General features: G+C 36.2%; 1 protein-coding gene across 4 annotated transcripts in view; it reads left to right on the plus strand.

Annotated features, from left to right (window-relative positions):
* The first annotated feature begins 269 nt into the window (after positions 1-269).
* The window catches only part of LOC103099300 (uncharacterized), a 29,884-nt gene continuing 15,598 nt past the window's right edge, over positions 270-14,555 (plus strand). Inside the window, exons 1-5 of one of the 4 annotated variants that reach the window (XM_056811254.1) lie at positions 270-529; positions 3,658-3,732; positions 4,404-4,615; positions 5,206-5,273; positions 6,609-6,662. In XM_056811254.1, the coding sequence (XP_056667232.1) occupies positions 510-529; positions 3,658-3,732; positions 4,404-4,615; positions 5,206-5,273; positions 6,609-6,662 (429 nt within the window). In that variant the 5' untranslated portion in view covers positions 270-509. The remainder of the gene's footprint in view (positions 530-3,657; positions 3,733-4,403; positions 4,616-5,205; positions 5,274-6,608; positions 6,663-14,555) is intronic. The other 3 variants (XM_056811255.1, XM_056811252.1, XM_056811253.1) reach the window with 3 other exon arrangements.

Raw genomic sequence — 14,555 nt, forward strand, 5'->3', positions numbered from 1 at the left:
TGACCAATAAAATCGATCATACACTCAATATGGTTGGTAGCTCAAGTATGGGAGCTAAAGGGACTTTTTCTTTGTGTGTGTGTGTGTTTATGTGTTTGTGCTTTTGTTGGAGACCTAGAAAAAAGTGTCACATATTATTGTTCCTAGGAGGAAACCTTTATGGGAGCACAAATGAGCCAGACATTGGCCTACGTATATGCAGAGCTGCTTTTTTTGTGGTCACAGTAAGTCTCTGGTCAGCTACATACATAACTTAAAAAAAAATAGCACTAGGAGCCAGACAGGCACCCCTAGCTCACTCAAACATGATTTACAGGGATGTAAATCCAATTCCTTTCATGATCAAGGCATTTTCTTACTCCAAACAAGATGGTACAGGATAATTTGCAGCATCATAATCTGTTGTCATAGTAATAATATGACATCAAGCAGGCAAACTAGTGCATTGTGAGTACATTGTAAAAATAACAAGCCCTCATTAATACATTGAACCAGGTCTGGGAAATAAAATGAAGGTCATTTTCAGAAGGTAAGCCTAGAACCATTAAAAAAATAGAGCTAGCTAAATCATTAGAATAGGACTTCTGGAAAGTAGAATAATTTTATTTTCAGCCTCTTTTTCTAATTTGTTTTGATTTATGGATAAATCACAATCTGATTCATTATTTACAAAATGGGAAGGAAAATAATCCAGGGACTAGGAATCTTCTTTGAAAAAGAAGTAGTTTGTTTATCTCCCACAGTTCTAAATGTCAACTTCCCAGGCTAAAGTACTTTAGCTCAAGAAGTGTTTTGTAGTCTTTGGGAGAGAAAAAAAAGCAGCTCAGGGCTAGATGCACATTAGGTCTTCCCTGCATAAATAACTGAATGACTGATTTGAGCGATCATCGAGGGAAAATCCCGAAAATAGAGAAAAATGCTGCCCTTTGCAGCAGTCTTCAACTTGGTGGGAATTGGAGAACCTGGATTCTAGGCCCAGCTCTGTCACTACAGGCTATGAGATCTTAGAGAAAAACATCTTCCTGGGCTTATTTCTCTTTTCCATATTGAACGCCTTTTGCAATTTTTTTCTCATCACAATTATTCCTTGATATACTTCTCCCAGCCTTTGAACCTCCCCAATATAACAAAAACAACTAAAACCAAACACAAAACAACCAAATGTGCCCTTCTGTGTCTATAGTTCCCATTTCTTGAGCTCTCAGAGAAGAAATGTTTCATGTCCTGTTCTGTGGAGCCAAGACTATTCAGTTTAATCACGGGTTATCTTTTAGACGTACACGTTTTCATCTACATTATTGCAGCCATTATTGTCTTCTTGGTTATTCTGTCTTAATGTGTATAATTTTTTTTTGCAAGTCTTTCCATGTTTGTCCAGATTCCTCATATTCATTTCTCGTTTCTTTTGTGTAATTCATGTGCTGCCATTTGGCCATTTCCCAATGAATGACTACTTACTTTCTTCCCAGTTTTTTGATTTTTTGGATACCACAAAAAGAGCTCCTATATAAATTTTGCTATATATGGGATCTTTTCTTCACTTCCTTGTGGCACATGCCCAGTAGGAGGATTGCTGGGTCAAAGGAAAGGAACAGTGCAGTGACTTTATTCTCAGAATTCCAATTTTTTTCCTCACTAGAAGAATAGTCCTACCTACATACCCTATTAGCTGGCTTATTTGTTTAATTTCTCTTCAACATTAACTATTTCATTTTTACTAGAGTTGTTTTAATGTGCATTTCTCCTAATTATTGGGAGCATTTTTCATATGTTCTTGAGTCATTTTAATTTCTTCTTATGAAAAATACTTATTCATATCCTTTTGATCACTTCTTTGTTGAGGAATGTCTCTTCTGTATTTCCCCATCTTGAATATGGGCCAGACCTTTGCTAAAGTGCTTTCCAGTTCAGACAGGCTGTCATACTGGAGCTATGCATTATTTTTTTTATGATGAAACAATGTAAATATTTTTCTGGTCCTCATTTCTCCTATGAAAAGTTTACCCAGATGTTAAAAAGATATTAATAATTTCAAATAGAAAAGAATACCTGTTTACAAAACAACAGAAGATATCAATAAAATTTTGTTTGTGCATTTTTACAACCCTTACCTTCTGCTTTAGAATTGAAGAAGAGCAAATAAGGACTAGGCAATTGGGGTTAAGTGACTTGCCCAGGGCTACACATCTAGGAAGTTAAAATTTAATAAAAAAAATTTTACCCAGATATACATCACCCAATTAGCCACATCTCAGCCTTCTATTATTCTATTCCTCATTTCTCACCAGAAAAGTTTACCCAAATGGATTTTTAAAAAGACATTAATAAAAATTTTCATATAAAAATGTTTTTTAAGAAAAGTTAAATACTTATAAAAAGAAGGTAATAAAAAATTTCATTAAAAAAAGAAAACATACCCTGATGAACATTACCCAAAGGCCTCATCTCAGTCTTTTACTAAATTGTAACCTTCAGGAAGGGAGAGACTGTGTTAAAGCTGGTCATCTTAGGCAAATCACTAGCCTTTCCTGATTCTCAGAAGTAGAAGAGTTTCCTCAAAGAGCATCTATTGAGTAGAAGACAATACAAGCTAGTCTAGAAAAAATATTTTAAAAATAAACTCGAAGTTAAAAACCATATTAGTTTGGGAGGAAGATCACAAGACTTTCACTTACTATTAGGAATCTCATTCCATTTTGGAATTTCTTACTGAAAATTCAAGTCAATAAATATTAAGTGCCTACTGGATGAAATGTACTATGTTCTGCTGCTGAAATTTGAGTCCCTGCCTTTCAGGAGCTTACATACAATTCAAGGGATGGATGTTTGTAATGCTAGGAAGGCCTTTCTCATTAACCTCAAAGGAGGTAGCATGGAATAGTGGGAAAGGGCTGGCTTTGGAGCCAGAGGACATAGGCACAAATTCTGGGTTTACAAAGTCTTTGTTATTTGTGTAATCATCTTTCTGGGCCCTATTTCCTCCCTATAAATGAAGAGGGCTGAAATTAAATGATCTTTAAGGTCCTTTCCACTTGTAAAAAGTTCTCTGATCTTAGGCACTTAGAGTAGGCAAAGTTTAGCTGCTGAGTATTTGAAAGTTTTTCTTTATATCAAAAGTCTTTGAAAAATTATTACTTATATATTTTTAACATCTAAAAAAATCTCGAGTTCCAAATCCTCTCATTTCCTCCCTCCAACCTTCTCCTACCCCCTGAGAAGGCAAGCAATATCATATCTTTAAAAATGTGGGGGGCAGCTGGTAGCTCAGTGGATTGAGAGCCAGGCCTAGAGAGGGGAGGTCCTAGGTTCAAATCTGATCTCAGACACTTCCCAGCTGTTTAACCCTGGGTAAGTCACCCCATTGCCTAAAAAAAAAAATTAAAAATGTGGAATCAAAATATATCAAACATTGTATATTGTCAAAATAACCAATGCATAATTGATTCAACTGATTTTTAAAAAAATCAATGTGTACTGAAATCTATTTCAAGAATCCTTGATTCATCCTTCAGTGGCTCATTCATGAACCACCTCCTACAGGAAGCTTTTAATAGTCTCTCAAATCTAAAGTTGGAAGAGAACTGAAGAGGACATTTAGTTGAACTCATTTTACAGAGGAGAAAACCGAGGTTAAATAAATAAATACCTTATGCCTAGGGTCTCAGGATTTGAACTCGGGTTCACTTCTCCTTCCTCTGCATTCTGTTGTCTCCTAATTCCCACCATCAATCAGTAAGTATATACTGGGCACATAAAATATAACCAGCAATGTTGCTAGACTCTGGGGATAGAAGTTTAAAGAATGAAACAATTCCTGGAAAATCTTACATTCTAAAGGGGCAGACAACAATTATATACATAGATGAAGACAGAAAAAATATTTTAAAAATAAACTCGAAGTTAAAAACCATATTAGTTTGGGAGGAAGATCACAAGCAATAGGAGGAACCAGGAAGGATTTTACTTTTTTTTTTTCTTTTTAAAAAAACCCTTACTTTTGTCTTAGAATCAAGACTAAGTATCAGTTCTGAGGCAGAAGAATGGTGATAGGCAGTTTGGGGTTAAGTGACTTGCCCAGGGTCACACAGCTAAGAAGTATCTCAGGTCACATTTGAACCCCGGATCTCCCATTTCCAGGCTTAGTGCTTTAACCGTTGTGCCACCTAGCTGCCCCCCAATATTTATTTTCACGTTTTTCTCCCCTTTCCCCGCCTTCCAAGTAGAAGATAAACTCCTGGAGTGCAGACATTGATCCGTTCTTAGTTTTAGGAACTACCCCACTCACAGTAGGGCTTAATAAATGCCTGTTGGATGGGACCGGATTGGTCTATCTTAGCAAAGAGCCCTTAATTGCCAACCTGACCCGGGCTCTCACACCTGGCCCTTCTTATCTCTTCTCCAAGTCTCTCCGAAGTCCTACCTCTTCTCTTCTGGGGAGGAGAACCACGAGAGGACAGCGGGAGGAAAAACAAAACAAAACTAGAAGAAGGAGGAGGCAGGTTTCCAGATTGCCCTCCTAGGGATCCTGGTCCAGTGATGGAGGGGGGTGCGGAGGGCAGGAGAAAGAAGAGGAGACCCGGATGCCGCAGGAGGGGCTGGAAGCTGCCGGGCTCAGGTAGCTGAGCTGGGGAGTCTCCCTGGGCGGAGCCATCTTCCTTCCCTCACATCTCCCGACCCCGAGGGCTAGATGCACATAGAAGCTCGTCTTATCCCTTCCTTCCCCTGGGGAGAAGGGGAGGCTTGAACTCCGCCTCCCAAGCGGGGAAGATGCTTTGCTTACACCAAGGGAAGGTATTCCCCCCTAGAAACTGGATGATCGTTGAGGTCCCCTTCCAGCTGTTGGGCATCTGTGTGTGTGTGTTTGCCTCCGCTTTCTAACTGAAAATAACTAAGCTGTTGTAGTCTCCCCTCTCTCCTTCCAACAACCCAGCTGAGCCAAGAGCTTGCTCCAGTCCTCCACTCTGTAATTAACCAGTTGACTTTCTCCAGGTGTTGTGAGTAACTTAGAGGAAGGTTACTTCACAGCCATCAAAAGGATTCTTCTTTCTAGTCTTGGGAAATGTTGAATTAAATAGTGGCCACCGTAATAAAGTCAATAATAAATATCCCGTTTGTCCACTCTGGCTGTAACAGCCCTGTTATGTCTGGGGGATGCCCGTATGCTTAGCTATGTTTTTGCTTTTTTTTTGTCGTTGTTGTTGGCAGACATATGCAATCTGATGGATTCAGATAAAAGCCCAGATTTTGTGGAGAAATTGGCTCACAAATACAAGGTAAAAATGGTCTTTTCTGAGGTGGTGGGAGGTTATTTTGTTGTTGTTGTTGTTGTTGTTGTCAATGCTGATGTTCATACAATTGTAGAATCCTGGGTGTAGAGTTGAAAGAGATATTGGAGGTTATCCAATGCAACCCCTTCAGTTTGCAGATGTGGAAAAAGACTCAGAGGGGTTAAGTGACTTGCCTAGGATCACACAGCTTGTAAGCATTGGAGGTGATATTTGAATTGTGATCTTGGAAATCTTTCCTTCCTCTGTTGGTCTTAAAATGGGATTCAACTTTGCAGCAAATGAGAAATTGTATATGTTGGTTTTCTATGCTGTGGAGGTTTTTTTTTTCTCTTCTTCTTCAAAAGAAGAAGAAAAAAGGTAGAGAAATAAAACAGACTTTGTTACTCAAAGGGAACCAGAGAGCAAGAACTAAAATGGAAAATAACAAAAAATGGACTGTTTGGCCAGTGTAGCCCTGAGGCAGCTTGAACAAAAGAAGGGTATAGTTTTCAAAATAATACCATAAATAAAGACACGGAGGCTCACTGTTAATTTGTGCTCTTACCTATAGAATACATGATAGGATCTGGTCACAGGTGCCTAAAGGACCTGGTTATGAAATGAGACCAGAAGCTAAGCAGGGGAAATAATTTCTTGCTGTTCTCACTATTTGGGGAAAAGGAACAATTTTCTAGTCCCCTACAATTCCATTTGGAGAACTGGTTGTCTGACCCAATTTAGAAATACTGATTTCTAGTTGTGTTTGTTTTAGATTTCTCTCTTACACAGCCCTGCCCCATTTAAAGCATGAGGGTTTACATTTGCCTCTGGTTTTGTCCAGGAAGAATGAAATGGTATTCACTAGATTCTATTTTAAAGTGAAAAGAAGATAAAAAGATACAGCTACCTTTGCAAAGATCATTTTTGATACTGACCATTGGAACCACAAAGAAGTGATTCTAGTACACCTGAACAATAGTGTTTCAACAAGTTTGAAGCCATTTTAAAGAAGCAAAATTCATATTTCCTTGATTATTGGAACACCTCTAGAGTTTATTAGAAAGAAAAGTATATCTAGTCTAGGGGTTCTTAACCTGGGGCCTGTAAACTCTTTGGATGGTAAGGGAGGGTAAGGGTGTTGCAATAGAATTGGTTTCCCTTTTATTTTCTTTAGTACATTTAAAAACCCTATTCTGAAAAAGGGTCCATAGACTTTACCAAACTGTCAGAGGACTTTGATACCAACAAGGTAAACAACTCCTGATCTGGTCTATCATACCAGATTGATCAAGTGTTTAAGTTTTAGTTTGAATTTTACAAACTTCTCTTTTTCTTTTAAAGCAAAAATGCAAAATCGAGTCAAGTACTGATTCTGAACCCGAGACCAAAACAGAGGTAATGTCCATGTCTTGAGTTTCTCATCCACAATTCTCCTCTTTTTGTGTTATGTTGGTCAGAAGATTTTTCTTTAGCTCCCTAATTCTTCCCTTTTTTTTTCCCTTTAAAGGAGCAGGATGGTTCTCAGTGTTTTTTTTTTCCTGCTTCCAGTGCTTTGATATTTAAACTAAATGCCATAAATCCCTTTTTATTTTTCCACTTTTAAGAATAAATGTTAGTCCCATCTCCTCCTTCCTTTATAGCATTTCTTATTGTCTTCTATGTTTTTTTTTCCTTTCTCTTCAAAGGCATCCAGTAACTTTTTAATCCCTCGATCTTATTTTTGTTTTGGTTTTTGGTCTGCATCTATGGTTTCCTCCATATAGCTTGTTGCCTACCATTGTAGTTCTGCAACTATTCTGAAATTCATAGTCTCGGATGCTTGGGACATTAGGAGGTTAAGCAGCTTCTTCTTTCATTTCCTTCTATAAAGTTTATGTTCAATGTCAACTTTGATCTACAGTTTCATGAATGGGGATGATCCATGCCGGAAAGTCCCTAGAGGTTCCCCAAATAATGCTTTATTCACATCATAATATTCCCACGAACAGGCCATGGACCATTCATGTGTAGATTGGGGTTGATTTTGCATGTACGTAAATAAAGAGCTCCTATGGAAAAGGAAACTAGTTACACACAGTTGAGTCAAGCTTCAGGAGCTCCAATAAACTGATTGTTTTGTTGTAGGTGGAATTGAGACGGAGGCCAAGCTAGAACAAAACAAGTCTACTCATGATTCCTGTTGTTAAGGTGTAACTGCATATGGACCTGCAGATTTGGGAAGGACTGAGGGATGTGTAAGCCACTCATTTGTTGGATTAGCAGATATTTAGTTTGCCCTCTCTTATCCTCTCACTTCCTTCTGCTGGATAGCATTTAAAAATAGAAATACCGGATATTGTCCAGAATTTTTACTCAGAAATAAAGAAAAATGGGGGGCAGCTGGGTGGCTCAGTGGATTGAAAACTAGGCCCAGAGATGGGAGGTTTTGGGTTCAAATATGGCCTCATATTTGCCCAGCTGTGTGACCCTGGGCAAGTCACTTAATCCCCATTGCCTAGCCCTTACCACTCTTCTCACTTAGAACCAGTACTTAGTATTGATTATAAAACAGAAGGTAAGGGTTTAAAAAAAAAAAGAAATGAAGAAAAGTGTTCATTATTCTTTGCAATTGTTTTGAAAACATTTACTTGTACAAATGAATTACTTTTCTGTGCAAACATTAGTTTCTATTTTTTTATTTAATAACATAATCTAATTGGTCACATGTGATACATTAATATGCTAACTTATATAGGATATGCCCATATTGTTGTAAAATTATCCTTTATCCTCAATTTGTCACCATTTCTGATTTTACTGTCCTCTTAATTTTCTGAAGACTGCTAATCTTCAATTATTTGGTATTATCTACCAGACAAAGATATAATTTCAATTTAGTTCTTGAAAGAAGGCCTAGTTTAGATTTGGTCTATTGATATTTTTGAATCTCTAGTCAAAGCTGACTTTGGATTAAGTATATATGGTTTGCAAAAAAAAAAAAAGATTAATCCCTCCATTAACACAAACATGTCTGTGCAGTTTTATGAAATATTTTTTCCCTTTGGAATATTTTTCTAGATTTTTACTATTATTCTTATTTATGTAGCAGCCCTTCTGAGTTCACATACATCTCTTCCACTCAGACTTGCATTTTGAGAGCCTTTAGAGAGATGGTTGCATCCCAAATGCTCTTAACATGGCAGCTTTTGAGCCCCACACTGCTGTGCTTTCCATTAATATTCAGGCAATAGATTCAATTAACTTTAATCTTTTAAAAAATTCTGATCTTAACAAATACCCACCAAGAGCACATTTATACCTACAGAAAAGAACACTAAAAAATACTGTATGTGAAACTATGAATCTCTATTTCATCCCACTTAAACAAATAAAAAAAATTTATGATAAGTTCAACCTCTTACTGAACTGCCCTATTTGTCTGTGCTTACTTCTGAACTTCCTTCTCCACTCCTCTGTGTACTTTTAAGAGGTTTAATGTCCCTTCTCTTTTTTCTTTTGGTAATACTATTGCTCTTTTCCTTTCCCCCCTACTTCTAATTTCTCCAGCTCTAAATAGAAAAAAGCAAAATCCTAGTAACAAGTAAACATAGTTATAAAGAAAATATTCATGCAGCAGTCATATCCAAAAATGTATTTTCCCCTCCTTTTACCTTTAGTTCATAGCCTTTTTATCAGGAGATGGACAACCAACTTCAGAGGTTCTCTGGAGAGGTGGCTGGTCATTGTTTTGATTTGAATTCTCAAGTCTTTCAAAGTTGCTTTTCTTTACAATTTTGATTTTTTTTGGTTTAAATTGTTCTTCTGGGTCTTTTCACTTCACTTTGCATCAATTCATGCTTCCTAAGAATCTCTGCAATTCTTTTTCTTCATTTCTTATGATATAATCCTGTTCCATTACATTCACATACCAGAATTTATTCAGCTATTTCCAAGTTCGTGGGCATGTATTTTGGTATCCAATTCTTTTCTTTCCTTTTAATTCTCCCTGCTGAATCAGAAAGTTTGTTTTGCTTGTTTTATCCTTCCTTTTAATCCTCTCCCCTTTTTCTGTTCCTAGCCCATTTCCCTGTTAAGGTTGATGGATCTTTTTCTTTGTTTTTGTTCTTATATTAGGCATCAATACCATATTTGTGTCATAAAAAGAATTTGGTAGGATTCCTTCTTTTCTCATTTACCAAATAGTTTGTGTAGTATTGGGATTAATTGTTCTATAAGTGTTTGAAAGAATTCAGTTCTGGTCCTGGATTTTTCTTGGGGAATTCATTGATGGCTTGTTCAATTTCTTTTTTTCTGAGCTGGGATTATTTAAGCACCATATTTCCCCTTTTGTTAATCAAAGCTATTTATATTTTTGTAAATATTCATCCATTTCACCTAGACTATCAATTTATTGTCATATAATTGGGTGAAATAGTTCCTAATAATTGCTTTAATTTCCTCTTCATTAGAGGTGAAATCATCCTTTTCATTTTTTATACTGGTGATTTGATTCTCCTTTTTAAAAAATCAAATTAACCAATATTCTATTTTATTTGTTTTTTTTTTCCCATAGAACCAACTCCTAGTCTTATTTATTACTTCAATAGTTCTTTTTACTTTCAATTTTATTAATTTCTTCTTTGATTTTTTAGGATTTCCAATTTAGTCTTTAACTGGGGATTTTTAATTTGTTCTTTTTCTAGTTTTTTTTTAGTTGCATCCCTAATTCACTGATCTGCTTTTTCTCTGTTTTATTGATATAAGCATTTAGGGATACAATTTTTTCCCTGAGTATTGCTTTTGCTGTATCCCATAAATTTTGATATGTTGTCTCCTAACTGTCATTCTCTTCAATGAAATAATTGATTGTTTCTATTACTTGTTTTTTGACCCACCCATTTTGAAGAATTAGATTTAGTTTTTTTGCTTTAGCTTTAGCTTTATCTAAGTTCATGATTGCTACTCCTGCTTTTTAAAAAATCTCAGTTGAAGCCCGGTAGATTCTACTCTAGCCTCTGTGTGTGTCTATCTGCCTGAAATGTATTTTTTGTAATCAGCATATGGTAGGATTCTGGTTTTTAATCCACTCTGCTATCTATTTCTGTTTTATAGGTGAATTTCATCCCATTTATAATCAGTTATGATTACCATCTGTGTATTCTTTTCCATATTGATGTATTTTTAAAAACCTTTCTTTGTACACCAGTGTTTCGTATTTAGTCCCTCCCCTTTTTCCCCTACTTTATATTACTCCACTTCCCACCACCACCCTTCTTATTCCCCTACTACTTTTCTATAGGGTCTTTTTATCACCTCCACCAACTTTCTCCCTCCCTTATATTAATCTCCTCCCCACCTATCCCTTTTCTTACTTCCTTTTTACTTCTCTATAGGGTAAAATAGGGTTCTATACCCCCCATTAATCTGGCTGTTCTTCCCTCTTTGAGCCAATTCCAATAGGAGTAAGGTTTAAGTATTACTTGTTACCCCCCTCATCCTCCCCTCCACTGTAATGGTATCACCTCCCTCCCTCTGCCTCTTTATGTGATATAAATTACCCCATTTTACTTTTCTCCTCTTATTTCTCTGAGTACAATCCTCTTTTTCACCCTTAAGATTTTTTTTTACTTATCCTAAATAGCTTATTACCACACCCTCTGTTTATATGGACTTCCTCTAACTACTATGATAATGACAACCATTTTTTAAGACTTATAGATATCATCTTTCCATATGGGAATATAAGCAGTTTGATCTTATTGAAGCCTTTACATTTTTTTAAAATTTACCTTCTTGTGGTTCTCTTGAATTTTGTATTTGGACATCAAATTTTCTGTTTGAGTCTGGTATTTTCTTCAGGAATGCTTGGAAATCTTTTATTTTATTAAATGCCCATACTTTCCCCTGAAAGGATATAGTCAGTTTTGATGGGCAGGTGATTCTTGGTTGTAAATCTAGTTTCTTTGCCTCCCAGAATATAATATTCCATGCCTTCTTGTCCTTTAATGGGGAAACTGCCAGATCCTGTGTAATTCTGACTTCAGCTCCATGATATTTGAATTGTTTCTGGCTCCTTGCAGTATTTTTTCCTTGGCCTGGAAGAACTTGAATCTGTCTAAAACATTCCTGGGAATAGTCATTTGGGTATTTTATTGTAGGAGTTGATCTATGGATTCTTGTGAAGTGACAAGCTTCTTTTTGTCCAACTCTAATTTTTAAAGACTGAATTTCTTCCATGACTTTTTGATCCTTCTTTTCCATTTGGCCCATTCTACTTTTTCCTTCATTGGATGTTTTTTTTTTCTGCCTCTTTTTCCAGTAGGTCAATTCTATTTTTTTAAACTCTTTTTATCAATTTTACTTTTTAAACTGTTATTTTCTTTTTGCATTACTTTCATTTTTTCCCATTTCTCTTCTACCTGTCTTATTTGATTTTTGAATTCTTTTTTGAGTTCTTCTATAGCTTGAGACCAGTTCCTGTTTTTCTTTGAAGTTTTGCTTGGATCTCACCATCCCCTGCTGCTTCTGTGCTTTGCTCTTTCCCCTCATAGAAGTTTTCTAGGGTTAAGCGTTTCTTCTTCTGTTCATTTTCCTAGCCTTTTTTTGCCTGTGGACTGGGAATTCTGAAAACTGATTCTGTCTTCTGATTTGCAAGGCTAGGCACTGTGAACTATATTGCCCTGGATCTAGGGACTTCATCCTGGGCTTGAAAGGACCCAGCATTATGGACTTCTGGGTCTCACTGCAGGCTGGTGCCATGACATGGGACTACAACGAGTGGGTCTGAGGTGCTCTTTTGTTGGTGTAGCCCATGTCCTGGGATCCTGAAGTTAGCTTATGCTCAGTCATGGAACCTGGAGCAGTAGGTGGGGAGAAGGGGTAGTTGGCCAGCATTGCTCTATTTGTACTTTTACTTCCAGTTTCGTCTTATCCCATGAAAATCAACTTTGCCTAACTTTCCAGCTGTGTTCAGTGGGAGAGTCTCCTCAATCCATCTTGCTGTTGGTTTTTGACTCCTGTCATTGTGAGATACTTTTTAGAGATTGGTTTGAAAGGATTGTCAGAGTGGTTTTAGCTTTTGCTGCTACTAAGCTGCCATCTTAACTTTGCCCTCCAGGTCTTATATGATCTTTGCCATAGTTCCTTGGTACTTTAACTCTTTCTTCAGAATGCCTATTATATTTTTTTTCTCCATGTGGAATCTTTAGGTTTTGGTGATGACATTCTTGGGACTTTTCCCTTTAGAGTTTATTTCAGGATGTAACTAGTGAGTTCTTTTCTAATTTTACTTTGCCTCCTGGCTCTAACATATCAGGACAGTTTTAATTTATGATTTCTTGGAATATAATGTAGAGGCATGTTTAAAAACAAATTGTTTTTAGATTTTCCAGAGATTCTTAACATCTCTCCTTGTTCTGTTTTGAAGGGAAGTTATACTTGAAAGCATATACCTTATATTTTTTTCAATTTTTTTCAATCTTTTGGATTGTTTCTCATTTTTTTGTCTTATATAGTCACTGATTTCTCTATGGTCTATTGTAATTTTCAGAAAAACTCTTACTTGGGTAAGAATTATCACTTTCTCTTCTAAGCTATTTATTTTTCTCCCAATAATTTATAGAGATTATATTTTACTTTTTATCTCTTGCTGCATTTTTTCCTAGGTATTTGTGAAGTTCTTGTGGAAAATCCTTTTTTTCCTCAGTTTTTGTATGCAATTGTTATGGAGTTACTCCTTCATTGGAATGTGGGACTTACATGAATCTATTCCAATTTCTTTGACTTTTTGATGGAAATAACATTGTTTTTTAAATGAGTGCTATTTGTTTTTGCATCAATTCCTACCCTTATTCTAACAAGAGAACCATCCTGTATAACAAATGTTTTTAAAGACCAACAAAGGTAAACAAGAGAAAAAGATGAGGGGGGAAAATGAGCATATTTGATTAATACATCAAAAAAAATCAGAAAATATGTGCAATGTTCCATATTCATGGGCCTCCCAAACCTCTGCAAATGTGGGGCAGGATAGGGTGTAGGTGTTTAGGTGGCTCAGAAGATAGAGTGCTAGGCCTAGAGTCATGAAGACCTGAGTTCAAATTCAACCCCAGATGCCTATTAGCTATGTAATCCTGGGCAAGTCATTTAATCTCTGATTACCTCAATTTCCTCATCTATAAAGTAGGAATAATAATAGCACCTACCTCCCAGGCTTGTTGTCAGGATCAATAAGATAATATTTGTAAAGTCTTTAGTACATACACACACAAAGAATCTTTAACAGAATGAATAGAACATAATAAGTGCTATATACATTATATATATATATATATATATATTTCTAGTCATTCTTGTTCCTTGTAATTTTGAAATATTTACTTTAGATTTTTTATTTGTGATTTTTTTGGCTACATTCTTATAGTTACTGTGTATACTCCACTCTGCATCAAATCATATGGATCTTTCCATGCTTCTCTGTATTCATCAGACACATCATTTCCTATAGCACAGTAATTAGTTCTACTATATTCATATAACCTAATTTATTTAAGCCATTCTTCAATTGCTGGTACAAAAAGTGCTTCTACAAATATTTTGGTTTATGTGGGGTTTTTCTTCTTATCAATGTCCTCTTTGGAATATAAACCTAGCAATGGAACCTCTGTTGGGTATGGACATTTTAGTCTTCTATTTGTGCTCTCCAAAATAGCAGTTCTGATTCATAGTTCCACTAACAATGCACTCGTGTACGTATCTTCCAATAGTCCTTCAGCATTGGTCTTTTGTCATCTTTATCAATTTTCAGGGTGTAAAGTGAAACTTCAGAATTGTCTTGATTTGCCCTTTCTCTTATTATTAATGATTTTAGCATTCTTTCATAATGTTATAAGCAATTTCTTCATTTCTCTTTAGGAGCAGTTTCTAGGTTAGAGGAAGTTAAGTAGTATCACTCTGTCTCTTTAAGAGGCAGTAGCAGACAGATTTTATCTCCAGAGACAAACTATAAAAAAGAGAGAGTCAGTTAAGAGAACTCCATTTTTTTTCTGGTGTCTCAGAGAGCAGCAGTTCTGGGGTTGCTGTTTGGATTTTCTCTCTCAGTGAAGAAGATTTGACAATTTACTGTTGAGAGGTTGAATTTAGAGGTGGAATGAAGAAGTCTATCTCTGAGAGGTTTTTTCCTCAGCATCTTGAGGGTGCAGGTGTCTGTGTCACTGTGAACAGGCAGTTTTCACCACTGACAGTTTGAATTTCTGCTACTTGGTTAAGGATGTTGAAGAAGATTTTATTAATTAGAATAGTTTAGATAGA

Source organism: Monodelphis domestica, chromosome 1 (genome assembly GCF_027887165.1).
Source record: "Monodelphis domestica isolate mMonDom1 chromosome 1, mMonDom1.pri, whole genome shotgun sequence".
Classification (NCBI taxonomy): Eukaryota; Metazoa; Chordata; class Mammalia; order Didelphimorphia; family Didelphidae; genus Monodelphis; species Monodelphis domestica.